This window comes from Rhinoraja longicauda, chromosome 1, assembly GCF_053455715.1.
Source record: "Rhinoraja longicauda isolate Sanriku21f chromosome 1, sRhiLon1.1, whole genome shotgun sequence".
Taxonomy (NCBI): Eukaryota; Metazoa; Chordata; class Chondrichthyes; order Rajiformes; family Arhynchobatidae; genus Rhinoraja; species Rhinoraja longicauda.
The window spans coordinates 109,169,852-109,193,898 of NC_135953.1; the positions used below are offsets into that span (position 1 = coordinate 109,169,852).

The following is a 24,047-nucleotide window of genomic DNA, read 5'->3' on the forward strand; positions in this document are numbered from 1 at the left end:
AAATGGTACCCTTAGTTCTGCGGCACTTACTCAATTGAGGTAAAATCCAGGATTCTGTTCTCAAATCTTGAGAACTTGAGAGGACTTAAAATGCAAGGGTGTTTTTGACTCAGTGGAAGAAGTGCAACCAACTGAGCAACCAACTGAGCCACAACTAGCAGCACAACTAGATGATCTCCCAGTTGTCAAACACTTTAACTCCCCCTCCCATTCCCATACTGACCTTTCTTCCTGGGCCTCCTCCATTGTCAGAGTGAGGCCAAATGCAAATATGGAGGAACAGCATCTCATATTTAGCTTGGGCAGCTTACAACCCAGTGGTATGAATATTGATTTCACTAACTTCAAGTTACCCTTGCATTTCCTCTCTCTCCACCCCTCCCCCCACCCTGGTCGTTGTACTGGTTTCACTGTCGTTCTGTTGAGTTTCATTGGCAATATAATTCGTTATCACCTAGCCCACAGCCAACAACGGAACATGGTAGGTTCTACCTTTCCTTGATCACATAACTTTCATTCATTTGTCCCATATCTCTCTATATCAACGTCTATATCTCCCTTTTCCCTGACTCTCAGTCTGAAGAAGGGTCTTGACCCGAAACGTCATCTATTCCTTTTCTCCAGAGATGCTGCCTGACCCGCTGATTTACTCCGGCTTTTTGTGTCTAGCAGCAACGATAAATTGTACTGTGCACTTTTGCTTAGAGAGGTTGTGTGTTGTGAATGAGAAATAACAATGCTCAGGGTCTACAACTGTTGAACGTTTTGCAAACCTTTAAAAGTGATGGCAAAAAGGCACAAAATGAGAAAATAAAGATAAAAAATGCTTTCTTTATTTGATGTTAATTAAATATTCATAAATGCAGTAGTGAATTCAACTCATTATTTATTCAGTCTGAAGAAGGGTCTCGACCCATTCCTTCTCTCCTGAGATGCTGCCTGACCTGCTGAGTTACTCCAGCATTTTGTGAATAAATACCTTCGATTTGTACCAGCATCTGCAGTTATTTTCTTACATTATTTATTCCTGGTAATTAAGAAAATATTCCTGTTAACATCATACTTGCTGGGATATATTCAGCTTTCCTACACCTGCAAAGGGCGAGGAGGGAGAATGGGTGAGAAAGAAAGAAAGAGGATGGTCACCACTGTGGTTTTTACTTGGTCTAATTAGTTTCATATTTTAAAAATCTTCTGTTTTGAAAGCAGTTATTGAAGGCTGTGGTTGAGTGGATGGAGGCCTGGGGCAAATGGATAAATGAATGGAAAGAACAGGAGTTGAATCAACTTTTCAAGAGGAAGCACTGGGGAATGCATAGGCCGGAAGGGAAAGTGAACCCCTTCTGGACGTGACAGAAACAAAGAGAGAAATTAGGGAACGGTGGAGGGAACAAGAAGAGGAGTGTTTTCCCTCAATATTGCCACAACTTATGCAGTGATTGGCAGCCCCCTTCTATATTGCAACCGAATTGAAAAAAAAAGAAAAGCAGCAAAAAGGACTTGGCAAATAAGGAAAGAAAAATAACTTAGGAATGCGAAGGCATGGGAAAGAAGGAACTGCAGATGCTGGTTTACAGAAAAAGAGACACAAAGTGTTGGAGTATCTTAGCGGATCAGGCAACATCTCTAGAGAACATGGATAGGTGATGTGGTAATTTTCAGATTGATTGAGGTGTGTGTGGGTGGGGTGGAGCTGGATGAGAGGAGGAGCAGGCCAAAGCCTGGGAAGTGAAAGGTGGATGTAGGTGAGGTGGGTCTTTGATAGGCAGATAGTTGGACAAGGGCAGAGATGAAAAGGCGAAAGGTGTGAGATAACGGTAGAAGAAATGTAAATTGTGAACCCTGAGGAAGTAATATATGTGGAAGGGGGAGGTTGAGGGGAGAAATTGGTATGCATCAGGGGTGGGGGGGGGGGGGACAGGAAAAAGAGGGCAGGGAGGTGAAGGGGTGGGGAGGGAGGTTTGCTATCTAAAATTGGGGAATTCAATGTTCATATCGTTGGGTTGCAAGCTACCCAAGAGGAATATGAGATGCTGTTCCACCTGTTTGCATGTTGCCTCACTCTGGCGATGGAGAAGGCCCAGGACATAAAGGTCAGTATGGGAATGGGAAAGGGAGTTAAAATTGTTGGCAACCAGGAGATTCAGTAGGCCTTGGCGGACCAAGCGCAAACACAACAGTTGTCAAGTTCACGCTCGGTCTCTGATTACCGAGAGCAAACCTGTTAGTTCTAGACTAATTGCACCTATCACACCATGAAAGCACGATCTCCATGTTCCATTAGCAATGCCTCAGCACTCAAGCAAACAGCATCAAAAATGCACAGATGGTTCGGCCAGGTGGCTGGGCCACCTGTGTGTTTAAAATATATATATAAATACGATCATTTAAAGTAAAATATTTCTGTTCATTTTTAATAAGATTTTTTTTCAGATTTGCTTCAGTCCTAGCTAGACATTCTGTTCACAGCTCCACCTCCCGACGGTTGTAAACATGTTAGATATGTGACAGGCAATTAAATACATGGAATCAGCAGGCACGCAGTGACACGCGTTACCTATGCAACATGGGGGGCACTAAACGGGGTTGAACGCCCGAACTAGTTGCTCGGTAGCGGGTTGGATGTATGGTCCGATGGCAAAGCCATAAATTGTTCATGGAAACGGTGTGCCAGTGTCTCCTTTAAGCTGAGTCACTGGGCGCGATCTCTTTCCGTATTCAACCGCGCGCTCCCCTAGAAAGGCGGAAGGAAAGTTGCAACAATGAAAGGCGTTCGATGGATTGTAACCGTAACAGTTTTTGGAACGCTGCTGTTCCTCGGCGTTCTCAGCGGACGTTCGGGGGACGACAATGTCATCCAAGCCTTCGTCATCCCTCACAGCCACATGGATGTGGGCTGGGTTTACACCGTGGAGGTAGGGGAGTGGGATCTCTTCATTACCCCAGGCACACAGATGGTGGTACAACCTAGTGTATTCTCTGTGCAGGAAGGAACCGTGGACGCTGGATTACACCGAAGATGGACACGCTGGAGTCACTCAGTGGGACAGGCAGCATCTCAGAAAGAAGAGAAGGAATGGGCGATGTTTCGGGTTGAGACCCTTCTTCAGACTGAGAGTCAGGGGAGAGGATAGTCGCTAGACTCAAAACAATCACCCGAAACGTCACCCATGTCTTCTCTCCAGAGATGCTGCCTGTCCCGCTGAGTTACTCCAGCATTTTCCGTCTATCTTCGAGTGTATTCTCTTTTTTTTCAAATGAAAGGAATTCTGAAAAGACACAAAGTGCTGGAGTAACCCAGTGGGTCAGTCAGCAAGCATATCTGAAGAACATGAAGAGGTCACGGGCCCCTTCAGCAACATAAATTACAGAGGGGGAGCAGTGAGAGAGGGTCTCATAGAACTCCCGTCCGAGAACTTCATCGTAGAGTAGGCATGCCTCGAGGAGAGTTTGCAGTGGAGCAGTCAGCATGTAGAAACAAGGAACTGCAGACGCTGGTTTCCTGAAGTTGAATCCCGTTGTTTCTTGCCCCTAATCCGCCTTTCCAACGATTTCTGAACCATAATTGAGCGAGTGTATAAGTATTTCTCGATCGATTAGCGATGAACACGACCCTATAATTTAGTACTTTCATATAAGTCGAATAAATGTCATTAACGTAGAACACAATCTTGTAATTCAGTGACAAAAAAAGACACAGAGTGCTGGAGTAACTCAGAGGGTGAGGAAGCATCTCTTGTGAATGGGTGACATTTTGGCTCGGGACCCTTCTTCCGACTGGGTTCTGGACTTTATTCTAAGTCAACTAAATGTTGTTCAAAATGGGATTTTGTAGGGATTTTTTATCTTGTGTACACTTAACAAAGCCTTAAATGCAGTGTGAGGAGTTAAAGTGCAAACTGCTGTGGCCAATATCGCTCAGGTTGCAATATCGCAAGGTCTTGCAGCCCTTGTACCTTGGAGTGACACAGCACAGTAGCTGGCCTTTCAACTTGCCACGTCCCTCCAGACCATCTAACTCGTGTCTGCAAGCAATTAGGCCCAGAGCATCATAAAACCCCAGCTCCACCACAAATTAGAGTTTACATCATGTGTCAGATTAGTTTGCCTTCATATAGGGTGCAATAAAATGTATAAGAAGGAGCTGCAGATGCTGGTTCAAACCGAAGATCGACACAAAAAGCTGGAATAACTCAGCGGGGCAGGCAGCATCTCTGGAGAGAAGGAATGGGTGACGTTCGGGTCGAGACTTAGCATGCAATAAAATTCCTTGTTCACATGAAGCTCACACAGTAAACAGTATAAATACAGTAATGATAAATAGAATGATGAGCGCAAAACAGCAGAATGGTGCAAGATTGTAGTGCAAAGGAATATAAAAGTAAAATAACAGAATAACCAAATGAGATCTAGCGAGAGTGCTTCAGCAAGATCTTTGCAAAGGTACCGCATGGTAGGCTGCTCTGTAAGGATAGATCGCAGCAACAGGGTCCTGATCCAAAACATCACCTATCCTTGTTCTCCAGAGATGCTGCCTGACTCATTGAGTCACTTCAGTACTTTGTGTCTTTTTTGTAAACCAGCATCTGCAGTTCTTGTGTCTGTTTAGCTGGATACAGAATTGTAATGTAGTGGTACAAGAGTGTGGTGGTAGAAGGTTGTTTTTCGGACTGGAGGGCTGTGACTAGTTGTGTGCCTTAGGGATCAGTGCTGAGCCCATTGCTGTTTGTGATCTATATCAATGATTTGGATAAGATTGTACTGGGCATGATTAGTAAGTTTGCAGTAAAATTGGTGGGATTGCAGACAGTGAAAATGGATATAAAGAATTACAGCAGGATCTTGATCAGCTGGGTAAGTGGGGTGATGAATGGCTATGGGTGTTGAATGTAGGTAAGTGTGAGGTGATGCCATCTGAGAAATTAATCCAAGGCAGGACCTCGACAGTGAATGAATGGTATGGCCTTGGGAGTGTTGTAGTGTAGCGGGATCGAGAAGTAAAAGTACACCATTCTCTGAATGTTCAGTTGCAGGAAGATAGGGTGGTGAAGAGGCTTTTGCCTTGCTGGCCTTTATCAGTCAGGGAATTGAGTATAGAAGTTGAAAGGGAAGACACAAAGTGCTGGAGTAATTCAGCAGGTCAGGCAGGATATCTGAAGAACATGCAGAGGTGACATTTCAGGTGGGAACTCTTGTTCAGATTGAAGTTGGAACGTTATGTTACATGTGTATACGACATAAGTGCAGAGTATTGTGTTCAGTTTTGGTCACTTGCTATAGGAAAGATGCCATTAAGCTGGCGAGTGCAGAGAAAAAGTTTGAGGATGTTGCCAGAACTCAAGGGCCTGAGCTATAGGGAGAGGCTGGGGAGCAAGAGTCTGAGGTATGATCTTTTAGGGGTGCATAAAATCATGAGGGGAATAGATGGGGTGAATGCACAGAATCGTTTCCCTGGGGTAGGTGAATCAATAACTATAGGACATAAGTATAGTGAGAGAGGGGAAAGATTAAATAGAAACCTTTGGGGTAAAGTTTCACATAGTAGCTTCTTTGATGAGGGAGGGCTTGTGTTCACCCCCTCGGTTTCTTATATCAACAACCGACTCTTTATCTTGCTGACGTTAAGGGCATGGTTAGTGTCCTGACACCATCTCTTTCCTGTACTTCATCTTCTCAGTGTTGTAGTTTCGATCGACAACAATGGTATCATCGGTGAACTTAAAGATCCAAGCTTCCAAGATGGTGCCCAACCCAGGCGACTATTTGCATGCTTGCCACAGAAGCAGATCTACAAATACATATTACATACAGATAGCGCAGCGGTAGAGTTGCTGCTTTACAGCGAATGCAGCGCCGGAGACTCGGGTTCGATCCTGACTACGGGTGCTGCACTGTAAGGAGTTTGTACGTTCTCCCCGTGACCTGCGTGGGTTTTCTCCGAGATCTTCGGTTTCCTCCCACACTCCAAAGACGTACAGGTATGTAGGTTAATTGGCTGGGTAAAATGTAAAAATTGTCCCTAGTGGGTGTAGGATAGTGTTAATGTACGGGGATCGCTGGGCGGCACGGACTTGGAGGGCCGAAAAGGCCTGTTTCCGGCTGTATATATATATATATATATATGATATATGATATATATATGATATATATATATATGATATGAAGAAGTCCAGACCCAGTTGGAGATGAAGGCCCCAAGAACATAAGTTTGGAGATGAGGTTATTCAGGTTTATGTTGAAGGAACAAGTTACAGGTTTAGAGATGAGCTTCTTCAGGTTTATGTTGAAGGCTGTGCTATAGTCAATGAATAGCTTTCTAACATAGGTGTCCTTATTGTCAGGGTAATCCAGGACGGAATGTAGTGCAAGAGAGACAGCATCCTACATATACCCATTATTCCGGCCAATGCCAGCACAGAGCAGAAGATGCAGCATGAAATGGACTGCTTCTCACAGGCCTGTGACAACTTTGGTCTCTCCATTAGCACTAAAAAGTCTGAAGTTATGTACCAGACCGCGCCTGGAAAGCCTTACCAGGAACCACACATCACGGTGAAGGGGCAGAATCTACAGGCAGTCGACGGCTTTACGTATCTGGGTAGTACACTCTCGCGAGTGGTGAACATTGACGCTGAGGTCAACAACAGGATTGCCAAGGCCAGCGCTGCCTTTGGGCGACTCCGTGAGAATGTTTGGGAGCGGAGAGGACTCAGCCTTACCACCAAGCTGAAGGTCTACCGTGCAGTGGTACTCACCACTCTTCTCTATGCCAGTGAGACCTGGACTGTCTACAGCAGACATGCCAAACAGCTTTAACTTGAGCTGCCTACGCAGACTCCTTCACATCAGGTGGCAGGACAAAATTCCCGACACAGAGGTCTTGGAACAGGCCGGAATCCCCAGCGTCCACACCCTCCTACGGAAAGCCCAAGCCAGATGGGCAGGCCATGTCGTCAGAATGCCCGAGAGTCGACTGCCAAACAGCTTCTGTATGGAGAACTGTGTCAGGGCAAGCGCTCAGTAGGAAGACAGAAGAAACGGTTTAAGGAATGCCTCAAAGTGTCCCTCAATAACATGGACATCAACCTCAGCACTTGGGAGTCTCTTGCTCTGGACCGTCCAACCTGGCGTAGCAAGCTCACCACAGGAGCCCGTGCAGCAGAGAACAGACACACTGCAGAGGCCCAGAGGAAACGCACCACGCGCAAGGCCCGGGCTACCTCGACTTCTACTGCAGCACCCATCCACTTGTGTCCTACTTGTGGGCGTGCCTTCGGCCCGGATTGGCCTCACCAGTCAGTCCGACCCACAGTCACCAATCCTCCAACTGAAAGTGAAGTCATGGTCATTTTCGAACCCGAAGGACGAACAACAACATTCCGGTACATGAATTGCAGGGATCTAGATTATCCAGTGGTTCTGCATAAATGTGGACCACTAACAATCTCTCAAAACATTTCATTACCGTCGATATTAGAGCTACTGATTAGGGACTTTGTGGACTGGTGCCAGCGGAACCGCCTCCGGATCAACGCGGGGAAAACCAGGGAGATGGTGGTGGATTTCCGCAGGCGCAGCCAGGTCCCCCCAACACTGGAGAACATCCAGGGAATGGACATTGGGAGAGTGGACTCTTAAAAGTACCTGGGTGTTTACCTTAACAATAAACTTGACTGGACCGAAAATACAAAAAGGGCCAGAGCAGACTTTACCTGCTGAGGAGACTCAGGTCCTTTGGAGTGCAGGGTGCACTCCTAAGGACAGGACCTTCTACAACACTGTGGTGGCATCAGCCATTTTCTATGGAGTGGTCTGCTGGAGCAGCAGCATCTCAGCAGCGGAGGGGAAGAGACTTGCCAAGCTGGTCAAGCTGAGGAAGGCCAGCTCTGTCCTGGGTTGCCCCCTCGATTCAGTACAGGCGGTGGGAGAGAGGAGGATGATGGCAAAGATAACATCGCTGCTGGACAACGACTCCCACCCCATGCAGGACACTGTCACTGCACTGAGTAGCTCCTTCAGTGACAGACTCCTTCACCCCAAGTGTGTGAAGGAGAGATATCGGAGGTCCTTCCCGCTGCTGTGAGACTGCACAACCAGCGCTACTCCCAGCAGACCAGTCAACAGACCAGTTAACAGTAACAGTAAAAAAAAAAACACAGTAAATGATGACAATTATCCTCATCTTTATTTTTATTTATAATTAATGTCTCTTGCTATCCACTTTGCTGCTGTAACACTGTAAATTTCCCCGGTGTGGGACAAATAAAGGAATATATTATTATTATTATTAGTTGTTGAGCCAGGTCGCTTTATTTTTCCTTGGCACTGGAATGATAAGGGTTTCCTTGAAGCAAATGGGAGCAATGGACTGTTGAAGTAATAAGTTGAAGATGTCATAGAAGACTCTGGCCAGTTGATTGACACACAATTTCGGAGCCTGTCCAGGGACTCCACTTGGGCCGGCTTCTTCCCAAGAGTTTGCCCTTGTGTAGGAAGATCTGACTTCTGCCACTGAGATGTGTGGACAGAGCCAGGAGGGGGAGGGGAGAGGCACCTTGGTGGTGCTTTGTTTGCCTGTTCAGAATGGGCTGCAAAAGGCATTGGGCTCAGCTGGTGCTTTATAAAGGTGATGAGAATTCCTGTCTCCATTCTTTCAGTCAGTGTTCCAGATCACCAACACTCTCTGGATGAACAACATTTTTACTTCTCCTAATTTTATCGGGATGCATCACAGCATGGTTTGGGAACAGCTCTATCCAAGACAGTAAGAAATTGGAGAGAATTGTGGATGCAGCCCAGACCATCACACAAACCAACCTCCCTTCCATTGACTCCATTTATATTTCACGCTGCCGTGGAATCAAGGACAAATCGCTACAAGGCCACTCCCTCTTCTCCCCTCTCCCATCAGGCAAGAGGTACAGAAGTGTAAAAACACACACCTCCAGATTCAGGGACAGTTTCTTCCCAGCTGTTATCAGGCACCTGAACCATCCTACCCCAACTAGAGAGCAGTCCTGAACTACTGTCTACCTCATTGGAGACCCTTGGACTATCTTTGATCGGACTTTACTGACGTTTTCTTGCACCAAACGTTATTCATCATGTATCTACGGTATACACTGTGAATGGCTCGATTGTAATCATGTATTGCCTTTCCGCTGACTGGTCAGCACGCAACAAAAGCTGTACCTCAGTACACATAACAAAAAACTAAACTAAACTCATTCTTCCTCAAATATCTTTAGGTTATAATTATTAAGCCGATCATTTTTTTCACAAATACGTTAAAACACCCCTTCCACCCACTGGAACCCTTATTCCCACTTTAAACTGACTAGGAGTCTTGGTTCCTCTGCTCCCTCCCCAGTTCCCATGCCCCCTTTCCACTCAGCAGGGCCACTGGTTTCTACTTTCCCTTCACTCACCAGGGCCCCTCGTTCTTGTGCTCCCTTCACTCATGGAGGCCCTCATTCACGTGCCTCCTTTCCACCCTCGGAGTCCCGGTTCCTACCTCTATCGTTTATCCAGGTTCACTGGAAAGTTTATTACATTGTTCTGTAACATCTTAAAAAATAGTGAATTTGCAATGCTCTGGTTGTAATAGGAATACTGTCCATTAAACCTGTCTGTCTGACACTACTAGAGTCCCAAGTGTGCTAGATTATCAGAATTGTATTGTATAATTGAATTATAGAAGATAATGTTACTGCATACCAGAATTTCCCTCTTAGCCTTATAAGATTACTTCCAATGGTAAGCCTGCAAAGTGAGGATTTCTTGTCACAAAAATAGCATGGTGCCAGGGATTCCCATGACGTAAGCTATTTCACTGCTATCGTGAAAGTGTTTTCCTTTCTCTATCATAGATCCTGGTGATAAAGGAGTTTCAAATATCCTTTTTAAGATAACTAAAAAGATGCAGTGTATTGTTGGTAAAGCGTGGGTATCTTGACATGACATGAAAGCTTCCTCCCACTATCTTAATAGATGTAATTTTGACCTATAAGTAGCACTATTCTTTATTCTTGTGTCATATGCGTCAAGAAAGGGGATAGAGTGGGATGGGATAAGGAGACAGGTTTCCAAGAATGTGCAAACCACAGTTTGATACTCGGTTTCTACAATTTTCTAAGTTCTGTCATTTTGTAATGTCCCGTCAGATCTGTTAGTCTTGTGTCATGTTCTGTGTTTAGATTCTCATTTCAGGTCCCTTGACTTCCTGCCATTGTAATTGTCAGCCCCGCCTTGATTGTTTCCACCTGTGTGCCCTTACCTCATGTATATATAGTCCACGCCTCCCTTTGTCCTGTGCCAGTTCGTATTGTGATTCATGTGCTCTGATTCATGTGCTCTCGGTCGTAGTATAGCCAGTAAGTAATTTTTGTAACTAATGTTTTTGTAGCTGAGTAAGTTTAGAGTTTTTGGTTCGAATTGCAGTGTTCTTTAATGTGAAAATTAAAGAACGCCTTTATTTTCTCCAAATTGACTCTTGTGTGTGAGTCGTGCGTTTGAGTCCAGTTCCTGTGTGCCCCAGAGCATAACACATTTACACAATGGGATGATGCATTGTGCCATAGGCGTAGAACAATCTCTCATGAATTGGTTTCATTCCTTGTCTCTGGTTGCTATTTGGCATTTGGACCAAACAAACATGATAAACTGCTGATGGAGTAAACAGAGAATCATTATTTCTGGTGTGGGTGGGTGAGCCAGCTGTCTTAGAGATGATTTAAAAAAAAATCTGACATGGGTATAATACTCAATCTAAGACTAAACTCTAAACTAATCGAAAGACATAGCAACCTCATAGTTATGACCTTATACAAATCTCAGTTATCCCAATTTTTATTTTTAACTCAATACAATTAGTGGCATTTCAAAGTTATGCGTAATACAAACGGGATTAAGGTTATTTCCTTTAGGTGGCTGTTGGAATGCTCTATGCTTTCTATGTTTCTACTGCTAAAATGGGAACTCTGAAAGGTAATCAACAACTATCCCCCAACCTTGCCTGTTGGAAAATGGCTGTTTCAGAGAGTTCCCTTGCAATTGTATCTCAGGCCATCGCAGAGATGGCTCTGACATATTCCTGCCTCCCATTACTCAAAGCAGATCCTTCTTTTCTTCAGTGACTTCCACCAAGGCTTGCACATCCCTTTGAGAATATCAGGGCACACTTCTCTTCATGTATTGAAAGCCCCTGGACGTACCTCGCCATTGAATGAGATCAGGATGGCTAACCTTCCATCTCAACACCATCTCAACTACAATGAAGAAAAATGTTTTCAGTCAAAGGGTTGGGAATTTTTGGCATTCTCCACCTCAGAGTGCTGGGGTGATGCAATGGTTTGGTGTACTCAGGAGTGAGAGTGAAGTAGATTGGGATATTGAGGGAACCAAGATACAGACACTCCCCGACTTGCGTTAGGGTTATGTCCTGTGGCCCCTTGTGTAAGTCAGATGTTAGGTAAGTCAGAAACTGAGGTACCACAGTGTGCGTGTAAATTTACTGTTCAACATGGAGACCATGTGGGAGCATCCACGATAATAGCTGACTGGCTGGTGGAAACGGCTGCATGCGATGAAAGTAGTACACTACCAAGACGAGCCGCTTAGAAGTAAAGCAGTTGGCTTAAGGAATTGCTCACATCAGTGTGAGTTTACATAAGCCACCTATTGTGTCAGTCAGGGAGCACCTGTATATCAGAAAAGGTTGGTAATGTTGATTTGAGATGGAGTAGCCATTTACATTGAAAGGCAGAAGAGGATGCAAGGGGTCCACTTCTCATTGCATTGCTATTCTTGATAACGGCAGTGACCCAACTCAAGTCAATTATTGCAGCATTAAGCTATCTTGACTACACTTCTTCCCACCCTGTCTCCTGTAAAAAGTCTATCCCCTACTCCACATCTGCGCCCAGGATGAGGTGTTTCATACCTAGGGAGGCTCTCACTAGGGCCTCCTCTATATCCCGCAGCTCTGTTCTTGCTCCCCCCCCCCCCCATTCGTAACAAGGATAGAGTCCCCCTTGTCCTCACCTTCCACCCCATCAGCCAGTGTTTACAACAAATTATCCTCCAATATTTCCGTCACCTCTAATGGGATCCCACTACTGGCCACATTTTCCCATCTCCTCCCCTTTCTGCTTTCCTCAGAGACCGTTCCCTCCGTAACTCCCTGGTCCACTCGTACCTTCTCACCCAAACCACCCCCTTCCCAGGTACTTTCCCCTGCAACCGCAGGAGATGCAACACCTGTCCCTTCACCTCCCCCCTCGACTCCATCCAAGGACCCAAACAGTCTTTCCAGGTGAGACAGAGGTTCACCTGCACCTCCTCCAACCTCATCTATTGTATCCGCTGTTCCAGATGTCAACTTCTCTACATCAGCGAGACCAAACGCAGGCTCGGCGATCGTTCCACTCAACACCTTCGCTCAGTCCATCTTAACCAACCTGTTCTCCCGGTGGCTGAGCATTTCAACTCCCCCTCCCACTCCCAGTCTGACCTTTCTGTCATGGGCCTCTTCCATTGTCATAGTGAGACCCACCGCAAATTGGAGGAACAGCTTGGGCAGCTTACACCCCAGCGGTATGAACATTGATTTCTCTAACTTCAGATAGTTCCTCTGTCCCTCTCTTTCCTCTCCCCTGTCCCAGTTCTCCCACTGTCTTCCTGTCTCCAACTATATCCTATCTTTGTCCTGCCCCCTCCCCTGACATCAGTCTGAAGAAGGGTCTCGACCCGAAACGTCACCCATTCCTTCTCTACTGAGTTGCTGCCTGGCCCACTGAGTTACTCCAGCATTTTGTGATACCTTCGAGCAGCATTAAGCCTTCTACTTCATGAGGACAAATGCAAATGCAGGACATAAAGTAAGACATTTACATAGAAATGTTGTCTCAAAGAGAGGCATGTGCAAAAAACAAAAACAATTACATTGAAATATTCTCAGTGTTAGTATACAATCATCTGGAAACACTACTTGCTGTAAAGTGTTGAGACAGTCCATGTCCAGATATTGGTTGCAACTGAAGCCAAATAAGATATCTTAGTGTGTTAAAGCCTAACTATGGAGCTAATATTTCCATTACCACATTCAATAATCAACTCATAAAATTACATTCTTGTTCTCAAAATGGCATACGTTACCTATATGGGAATAATTGCAATGAAACATTCCGATATCAGAGCGTTGCTGACTGTTTGTTAGGCAGCCAAACAGTATGGGTTACAATGCTGTGTAGAGACTACACCATCATCGGCAGACAGACTGCAGCAAGTGATAACAATGTGCAACATGGAGGGGAACGTGCCCTGACATTCTTGACTCTCTCATGAGGGGAAGAGGAGGAGGAGGAGAAGGTAACAGAGTCACATATGACGCACCCATGTGAGACGTCTCACAACGAAGACTCGTGGACCCAAACGACACCTGAGTAAACGAGGGGCCTCTGCTGCAGCCATGGACTGAATGTCATCACATCTGACCCCAAAGGCACTGACTCAGGTGTGGGCAGTAAGAGGGATGTTACAACAAGATCTAGAACAGTGCCTCGCATTTCTTTTTAGTTTAGTTTGGTTTATTCACATGTACTCAGGTACGGTGAGAAACCTTTTTATTACGTCCTATCCAGGCAGCAAAAGGACTATACCTGATTACAATCCAGCCGTCCACAGTGTACGATACAGGATAAAGGGAATAATGTTTAGTGCAAGATAAGTTTGATTAAAGATCGTCCAAGGGTCTCCAGAAAGGTCATAGAGTCATACAGTGTGGAAACAGGCTATACTTGTCCCACCTGCCTGCATTTGGTCCATATCCCTCCAAAACTGTAACTGTTTCTTAAATGTTGGGATAGTCCTAACCTCAACTACCTCCTCTGGCAGCTTGTTCTATACTCCCGTCACCCTTTGTGTGAAAAGGTTACCCCTCAGATTCCTATTAAATATTTTCCTCGTCACCTTAAACCTATGTCCTCTGGTCCTCGGGTTAGATGGTAGGTTAGAACCGCTCTCTAGTTGTTGATAGGATGGTTCAGTTGCCTGATAAGAGCTGGGAAAGGACTGTCCCAGAATCTGGAGGTGTGCATTTTCACAATTCTCTACCTCTTGCCAGATGGGAGTGGTGAGAAGAAAGAGTGACCAGGGTGAGACCTGTCCTTGGTTATGCTGGTGGCCTTGCCGAAGCAAATGTGAGTCAATGGTAGGGAGGTTGGTTTGCATGATGGTCTGGGTTGCGTCCACAATTATCTGCAATTTCTTGTGGGTGTTGGATGGAGCTGTTCTCAAATGATGCTGTGATACATCCCGATAAAATGCTTTCTATGGCTCATTTGTAGAGGTTGGTAAGAATGGTTGGTGACATGCCAAACAAGGTTAGACATGGACTAGTGGCTGCAGCCAGGCCTGTCGGGGAGGGAGAATGCTTTCAAGATTAGATTAGTTCAGTTACAGCATGGAAACAGACCCCTGGGTCCACTGAGACTGTGATGACCATCGATTACCTGTTCACACTCCTTCTATGTTATCTCAATTTTCCATCCACTCCCTTCACATTAGGGGCATTAAACATTTTTTTTTACAGAGGCCGATTAACTGACAAACCTGCACGTTTTTGTCATGTGGGTGGGAACCAGAGCACCCAGAGAAAACCCACACAATCAGAGGGAAAATGTGCAGACTCCACATAGACAGCACCTGAGGACAGGATCGAACCCGGTTCTCTGGCACTGTGAGGCAGCAGCTCTACTTGCTGCACCACTGTCCCAGAAGTGTGGCTGGAGTACATGGCATTACTGAATGATCACAAATGAGCACCACAAAAGGACAGTACATGCAGTAGATTGGAGACTGTGCATAAAATAATGCTCAACACTGACCCAGCTCATTGATAAATTGCTGCAGGTGGTGAGGACTGTTTAGGATGGATGGGACTAATCACAGGATGGATGGTGAATCTGTGGAATTCATTGCCACAGAAGGCTGTGGAGGCCGCCAATGGATATTTTTAAGGTGGAGATTGACAGATTCTTGATAAGTACAGATGTCGAGTTTTGTGGAACAGGCAGGAGAATGGGGTTGAGAGGGAGAGATAGATCAGCCATGATTGAACGGCAGAGTGGAGTTGCTGGGTCAAATAGCCTAATTCTGTTCCATCATTCATGAACTTATGAACCTACAGCTGGAAAAGCAGAAGTTGATGAGAGATAGTCAGTCTGGCTTTGAATGGTGGGAAGTCCCACTAGAAAAAGTCGATTGAGTTTTTTTTGAAGAAGTGATTAAGGAAATTATTAATGAAAACAGAGCAATGAAAGGTAGGGCACTCACCATACTGGATATTCAGCTTTTTATTTTACCTGCAAATATTTTCATTTTGGTTGGTTTTTTTGTGCATGTATTCAATTTGACAGTGTGTGACTGAGTGGAACATTTTCCATTATATGACAATGGAATCTCTTACTCTTAGCACAAAATTAAGGACTTAAATAAAAATTGTTTGTTCCATTCTGTAAAAATCTTAAAAACTGGGTGAGGGCGGAACCCTGTAAGTGAAGACCAGTCTTGGCGTGGTGTATGTTAAGCTATGAGATTCTCTTCAAAATTCTAATAATGATCAGTTTCACCAATTCCTCATATACTTAATCTTGTTTTACTTTAAGATTATTAAATTGATGTCCATATTAGGACACAAAGTGGTGGATTAACTCAGCAGGTCATATTAGCCTACTTTAGTTAAAAGATTAGTTTTGCAGCTCGGTTCGGCCATTTGGATCATTCTTTTGATTGTATTTGCAGGACCAATCTTTATCTTATTTCAATTTTTAGTTCATTATAAATCCTTCTCTTAGATTTCTTTGATATTTGCAGTGGACACAGCAGGTGATAGTCACAAAAAGCTGGAGTAACTCAGCAGATCAGACAGCATCCCTGGAGAAAAGGAAAAGGTGACTTTTCGGGTCGAGACCCTTCTTCAGACTGAGAGTCGGGAAAGGGAAACGAGAGATCTAGACCGTGACGTAGAGATATAGAACAAATTAATGAAAGATATGCAAAAAAGTAACGATGATAAAGAAAACAGGCCATTGTTAGCTGTGTACTAGGTGAAAACGAGTACAGACAATGAGAGTCAACAAGTCAACTTTGAAGCTGGTACGACTTGGATTCAGTGGCCCAGTCACTGCTATGTTTCACTCTCTGAGTTGTGGTAATGTAATTGGTGCATTGTAAAGGTATGTTTGGAAGATGATTTCTGCTACTGGTGGACAATTTTAAAAAAAAATCATCCTCTAAGGCAGCTTGTTATCTCTTAACAGGAAAGCATGCATGCATATGCAGCCAATGTTTACACCACTGTTGTGGAAGAATTGGTAAAGAGGAAGCATCGCAAATTTATTGCAGTAGAACAAGAGTTCTTTCGACTCTGGTGGGACAAGGTAGTCACTGATAAACAAAAAGAGCAGGTAATGAGAAAAATTTACTTATTTCCCATTGTAAATATTGAATGTTCTTTTCTGTTTAACTGGTCAAGGAGCACTTGTTTAAACCCAAGATCTTTGGGGTCTAAGGCAGCTGTGGAGATCATAAGCCATAGGAGCTGAATTAGGCCACTCGGCCCATCGAGTCTGCTCCACCAATTGGTCATGGCTGAATTATTTTTCTCTCTCAACCCCATTCTCCTGTCTTCTACCCGTACATTTAACACCTTTATCAAGACTAATCAAGAACCTATCAATTTCTGCTTTAAAAATTCCCAATGACTTGGCCTCCACAGTTGTCTGTGGCAATGAATTCCACAGATTCATCACCCTCTGGCAAAATAATCTCCTCCTCGTCTCCGCTGCGTCCTTTTATTCTGAGACTGTGCCCTTTGGCCCTCGCCTCGACATTCCCACTACTGGAAACACATCCATCTCTCCACATCCTCTCGATCCAGGCCTTCCATTGTTCGGTAGGTTTCATCCTTCTAAACTCTAGCGAGTACAGGCCCAGAGGTTACTGTAAACTCCACCATGGGGTGGGAGATGCATGGCAGGGCAAAAGGGTGAGGGGTTTGGGATGTGTGTTGGAAGCTTTCCCAAAGAACTGGTACAGACATTGGGCCAAATGATCCCTACTCTGTGGCAAGATTCAGTGACTCTTGGCTTGTGATATCTTTTCTCATGCGAATTACTCGACAACCGTCACCCTTTTGCACAATCCCCATAACTGTAAATATGTTTTATTCTTCTAAAATCAACTACCTATTTCTCTTTTAAAATAATTTATAAATTCTAAAGAAATTATTATAATTACCCTTTCACCTTTTAAGGTGAGGGATGAAAGTACATCACTGATTTTATATTGTAAAATGAGTGTGAAATCTGACAAAAACAAGTGAAGTTTAGGAGAGAGTGCACTGGGTGGCTCAGTGGCACAATGGTAGAGTTGCTGCTTTACTGCACCAGAGACCCAGGTAAAATTTATTGAGTCAGATTTGACATTCATTTTCAGAAACGTGGGTGAATATTGGTGCAGGAACTTTGTTTCTGTCTCTTTCCATTGTTGTTCTGAATATATTTATTGTACAGCTGTGATTTTTACAGGGGTATGGCTTTGGGGAAGTTTGTGATGTTTTAGTAATAAAGAGTACAGGTAAAAGTCGTGCTGAATTTAATAGAAGACGGTCACCTGATTTTTGTTTGGGTGTTGTGTTTAGTTTAGAGATACAGTGCGGAAACAGGCCCTTCGGCTCACCAAGTCTGCGCCGACCAGCGATCCCCGTACACTAACACTATCATACACACAAGGGACAATTTACAATTCCTACCAATGCCAATTAACCTACAAACATGTACATCTTTGGAATGTGGGAGGAAACCAGAGCCCTTAGAGAAAACTCAAGCAGGTCATGGGGAGAACGTATAAACTCCGTACAGACTGCACTCATAGTCAGGATCGAACCTGGGTCCCTGGCACTGCAAGGGTCCCTGGCATGCATGTGTTTACCTATTGGAGTCAAGGTAGACATTACTTACAGGTAGAAGTCAGCATTTGGTCAGGAGGTAGATTATGGGGAAACAGAACAGATGTGTGGAGTTGTGTGTGAAGGAACTGTAGATGCTGGTTTAAATCGAAGATAGACACAAAATGCTGGAGTAACTCAGCGGGACAGGCAGGATTTCTGGAGAGAAGGAATGGGTGATGTTTCGGGACGAGATCAGTCTGAAGAACGGTCTAGACCCGAAACGTCACCCATTCCTTCTCTCCAGATATTTGGAGTTAATTGACGAGGCGCAGGACAAAGCACTCTACCTACTGGCTCAGACGTACTGCAAAGGCACTCACCTCCTCATCTGGGCCCTTCTCACTACCCTTCAGCTGCTTGACCTTCCTGAGCAGCATCTAATCTGAAAAAGATACCAAGTGCTGGTGTAACTCAGTGGGTCAGGCAGCATCTCTGGAGAGACATTTCAGTCAGGACACTTCTTCAGACTGAAGAACAGTCCTGACCCAAAAGGTCACCTATCCATGTTCTCCAGAGGTGCTGTCTGGCCCGCTGAGTTACTCCAGCATTTTGTGTCATTTTGTGGAAACCAGCATCTGCAGTTCCTCGTTTCAACATTTGGCAACTTTATTTGCACATTTTAATAACTGACCAGATTCCTTCCTCCATCAACTTTTATGAGTATGTTGCCAGGACTTGAGGGGCTGACCTCGAGGGAGAGGTTGGGCAGGTGAGGACTTTATTCCTTGGGGTGCAGAACGCTGAGGGGTAATCTTACAGAGGGGTATAAAATCAGGAGGGGAATAGATTGGATGAATGCACAAAGTCTTTTACCCAGGGTAGGGGAAACATGAACCAGAAGACATAGGTTTAAGGTGAGAGGGCAAGATTTAATACTGCAGACAACTTTTTCACTCAGAAGCTGGTGGGTGTTGAACTCTAGGGGATAGCGGAGTCAAGGGATATGGGGAGAAGGCAGGCATAGGTTACTGATTGTGGATGATCAGCCATGATCACAATGAATGGCGGTGCTGGCTCGAAGGCCCAAATGGCCTCCTCCTGCACCTATTTTTCTGTTTCTTTTCTATGTTTCCTATATGGATCGAGCTGCCAGAAGAAGAAGTTGAGGCAGATACTATAACAGCATTTAGATGACATTTGGACGTACATGGATAGGAAAGGTTTAGAGGGATATTGGCCAAACACTGGCTTAATGAGAATAGCTTAAATGGGGCATCTTGGTCGGCATGGATGAGTTGGGCCGAAGGGCCTGTATGACTATCATGGATCTTGTACACTGGGCTATTTATCTTCTTTTCCATTCTAATCATGGGATTCAATTCTAGAAGCCTCACTAATGCCTCGACTGCAATGATCTTGCTGATTATAGAAATGGGATTGAGTTTGGGATCTTCCTGATCAATATGGCTTTGCCAACCAGTTTTAAAATCCACTCACTCTTCTGATCTCCAATGGAACGATGTTATGTAGACACATTTTAAATGCTTCCCAACACATGTTTATTAATGTAGTTAGAAATATAAAATGCGGGAATAAAATATACCTCATTGGAACTGGGATAAAATAGTCAAAAAGATAAAGCTTCCACCTGAGGAAAAACAAGATGAACATCATAAATATTAGTCTCAAATATTCACAAAAGCAGCACTATTTAATCAAGAACCAAAGTTAATCCAATGGTAGCTTTTGAATAAATATGTACTTGTTGACGTAATGAACAATATCATAGCACTGAGTCTGCATCGCCCTAAAGGTTGAGAATTCTTTATCAATTTTATTGAATTATGGGGATAATTGGTGACATTTTATTGTAAAATTTTGGCAGAAGCCTCGACAACAGTAGATGTTGAAATAAGAACAATAGTTCTTCAATTTTAGCTTTTCAGTCTAGTGTCAGCTGATTTAAGTAATTTTGTTATGATAAAAGTTGTTCCGTCCTGCTTGAGATATATCGTTGTACTGAGTATTAATTTCAGGTGCATCAGTTGGTGGAGGAGGGGCGTTTGGAGTTTATCATTGGAGGCCAGGTCATGCATGATGAAGCAGTAACAGAACTCAGTTCTCAGATCTTGCAACTCACAGGTTAGTTCTTGACTTTTCCAAATCAATCTTCCAAATATAATCTGCATAACGTTCGATGTAATGTTTATGGTTGAGTAAAACATTGATTTTAATTTTTCTCTAGTACTTTGAAAGCTGAATATTATCTCTAAAATATGCTGTTGCGTTTGATCAATAAACCCTAATCAATAGGCCTTTGATATTCTCCCGAATGTTCTCCTATGTTGACAATTGAGGAGAAATGCAATCATTTGAGTCAGTCTCAGGAATTAAGTACAGCTACTACTGTACATATTGACCATAACAACAAGTTGGTTGGAAGGTGAATCTCAATATGGCTCTTTGATCATTCCTTTTATGTAGTCCCAAGAATTTGAGGATGACTTTCTTCCGCTCTGTATTTGTGGGTTCTGATATAGCAGATGAGCTTGTGTGGTAGATGGATATGAACCAAATGCAGGAAATACGGCTAGCATAGTTGGGGCACCTTGGTCGGCATGGACGAGTTGGTCCAAAAGGCCTGTTTCTATGGTGTATGACATGATGACTCTCTATGGTTCTAGAGCCATGTTAACAAAAGCATGTTTTTTCTTGCAATGGTGTGCATTATTGTTCTTATTTCGATGATTTTTAAGAAGTTTTGATGCGACTGTATGTCTTTGCAGAAGGGCATGGTTTCCTGTACGAAACATTTGGAAAAAGACCTCAGTTTTCCTGGCATGTCGATCCCTTTGGTGCCTCAGCCACCACTCCCACAGTGTTTGCTTTGGCCGGTTTTAACGCTCATCTTATCTCCCGCATTGACTATGATGAAAAGGACATGATGCAGAAAAATAAGGTGAGGTAGAGAAAAAAAGAAATCTTAGGAACAATCCAACTTACTAATATTATTCATATCTTGCCCTGTGCCTGTCTCTATTCTGATCAGTTATTCTGTTCAGAGTTTTAATGTTGTGAACATCTCAATCTACCTTCTCATCAGCCTCATCCAAAACGTAGCCTGTGCACTCCTTCCACAGTGCTACCCGACCTGCCTAGTTCTTCCAGCAGTTTGTTTTTCACTCAAGATTTCAGCATCTGCGGTTTCTTGTGTCTCGCTTTCTTTCTCAATCCAATTGCTGTTGTGATCACAAAGTTGTTAGAATGACAAGAAGATTATCCTTTGATAAATGTTCCATTAATTATTTGCATTAGATTTTGAACTGTTAGAAATGTCTCAGATTTTTTTTATCCCCTGTATCTGAATGGTATGGCTAAGCTGTGTAAGGTGCACAAGATCATGGCTGGATTTGGTGTTGTATGTACACAAGATATAAAAGCAGGCAGAAGTTCTGTAGTCCCCCAAGTCTGCTCCAACTTCAAGATCATGAGTGATCTTGTCTTGGGTTCAATCCCTGATCGATTTCCTTACAGTCCCAAAATTAATCTCAATCTTGAATAAATCTAGTGTCTCAATATCCATAGCAGTGAGAATATAAAAGTTCAAAGATCCCAGTAACTTGGCTGTGATGAATATGATCCTTAGTTCTATACTCCAAACAAGGGAAACACCCTTGGAGTATTGACCCTGTAAAGCTCCCACAATCTCATATCCCTCAATGAAATTATCTGTTATTCTCAGCCGAGAGAATTGGGCTACCAGAGAATTGAGACTCAGTTTGCTCAATTGTCCACCAAACTACGAGCCCCTCATCCCATCTATCATTCAAGTGGCCTTCTCTACCCTGAATCCAACACAAGAAAACGCAATTAATAAGAGGCCAGAACTGTACACAGTGGTGTGATCCACTAAAACCCAGTACACTGGAGGCTATTATCAGATAATTGCCTCAAACTTAATTTGGGTTCATAGTGTTGAACATGCTATCTAATAGCAATAGTACTCTTCGGTGCATCGGAAATGCATTCTGTTGAAGTTGATGGAATGAATTTCAGAAGAAGAATACAACACTCTGACATTAGTATATTTAGCACCCCCCAGCTCTTTCGTAAGCAATACTTTCAGCACACTGCTTTATTTCTGATGCGCATCTCGGTAGTCTTGCTAGCCATGTGCTACCGTTGCATCCGGCTGTTTCTACAAGTCAGTCAGTGTTCTCGTGCATGCACCCATGTGGTCTCTGTGTCGCAGCTCCCACGTGGTCTCTGTGTCGCAGCTCCCACGTGGTCTCTGCGTCGGAGCTCCCACGTGTTCTCCGCGTCAGAGCTCCCACGTGGTCTCTGCACTGGAGCTCCAAAGCAAAGATAATCGAGGAGCAAGATAGACCACTCGACCCTAAAATCCGTAGTAGGACATGGGTAAATTTCAGCGCCATTTTAGACTGGGCAGTGTTCACAACTCTCTGCGATTTCTTCGTACATAAAATGTTTGCAAACAATTATTTTTGTTCAACTTCTTGGATAAATTGACAGTTGCTGCTTCGTGATCTTTAAACTTCGGATGTTACTAATTAAATATTTGCACTAGAGATCCACTCTGTCTGGGTCAGGCCAACTGATCATAAGAACTGTTCTTCTTTGCTTTCTCTGTTAATTTTAATTTTACCTCCACGAGCTGTATCTCTTTTTGTTTTATTTTATTTTATTTGTTTTGTTTTATTTTAAAAAGTCAAGGAAGCAGAGATTAGGCATTTGCAAACAATAGAACTCTCCTGTATCCACAATATAATTGAAAAGACATTTAACTTTATATTTAGAGCCAAGAAAATTTGAATTGGTGAATTGATTAGTTAAAAACCCTTGACAGCCACTAAAATGACCAATGCTGCCTGACGTGGTACAGAAGCATGAATCCAATTGAAATAGACACAGTGGTGGAGTAAATCACCGGGTCAGGCAGCATCTCTGGAAAAAAAGGATGGGTGATGTTTCAGGTTGGGACCCTTCTTCAGATAAGGGGGGGGGGGGGAAGGTGAAGAGCTGGTATAAATCAGGACCTGATCTTTTCATTGGTTAGCTGATATGTAAAACAGTGCAACCCTGTATATCTTGCACACAAAATGATGTAAATCTTACCATGAATGACAGAAATAAAAAGTGTTATCCTTGTTTATGAAGTTCATTTTTGAATTATTTAAAATTGAGGGGGTTGGGGCAATATACTGCTCACCCACAAATGTGTCGTTATGAGATATTCACATTTGAAAAATCCATAAATTGCAAAAAAACAAGAAGGTGCCTACGTTATTTGACCAACTTATCGGTTGAATTTAAATATGAAATTTTTGCAGGTTGTCGGGTAGTGGGTAAGGATCGTGTTAATGCATGTAACTCATTTTTCACTATACTGCACCGACCCCCTCAATTATATGTTGAATTCAAAACAAAACAATGGTAGCAATATACATTATTCATGTACCAGTGTATCAGTGTAGGTATGTATGCATTACATTTTATTACACTAATATAGAATGAAAAGAATGAAAAAATATCTTGACATATATTCATAGTTATTTTATTCACAATATTACGATTTCTGGAAATGTTTGATGTCACTGATTGCGAATGTGTATGGGTATGGCCTAATGAAATGTATGTGAGAGAACAGTGATCATGATAGAGAGAACCATGTGCTGAGAAGTGTGTGTGTATGTATATGTATATGTATATGTATCTGTATATGTAGATGTAATGCATATACATAAACCATAAAGGCCGAATCGCCTTTATGGTTTATGTACATCATGTGAAAAATAAGATGAAAAGAGAAATAGAGCGTTGCTTTAAATCAAAGTTGCTTCTGGTCCATGAGAAGGAACTTTGAGATCTATTTATCTCTATCTTGCCTCTCACACACACACACACACACACACTGTTAGAGCAATACAAGGGAAACTGCACAAAAGAGGGGGCTGGGGAGGAAGGATGGGAGGGAAATGGGCAGAAATAGTAAGAAAGAATAAAATCAGGGAAATTGAGCAGGGGGAAAATATTTTATTTTAAAATGGAGTATCCTGATGAGCAATACCATGTCTGA

The 24,047-nt window shown here is 43.5% G+C and overlaps 1 protein-coding gene across 1 annotated transcript in view; it reads left to right on the forward strand.

Annotated features, from left to right (window-relative positions):
- The first annotated feature begins 2,762 nt into the window (after positions 1-2,762).
- The window catches only part of man2b2 (mannosidase, alpha, class 2B, member 2), a 63,904-nt gene continuing 42,619 nt past the window's right edge, over positions 2,763-24,047 (forward strand). Inside the window, exons 1-4 of the mRNA XM_078411917.1 lie at positions 2,763-2,915; positions 16,320-16,466; positions 19,987-20,092; positions 20,737-20,909. Coding sequence (XP_078268043.1) covers positions 2,763-2,915; positions 16,320-16,466; positions 19,987-20,092; positions 20,737-20,909 — 579 coding nt within the window. The remainder of the gene's footprint in view (positions 2,916-16,319; positions 16,467-19,986; positions 20,093-20,736; positions 20,910-24,047) is intronic.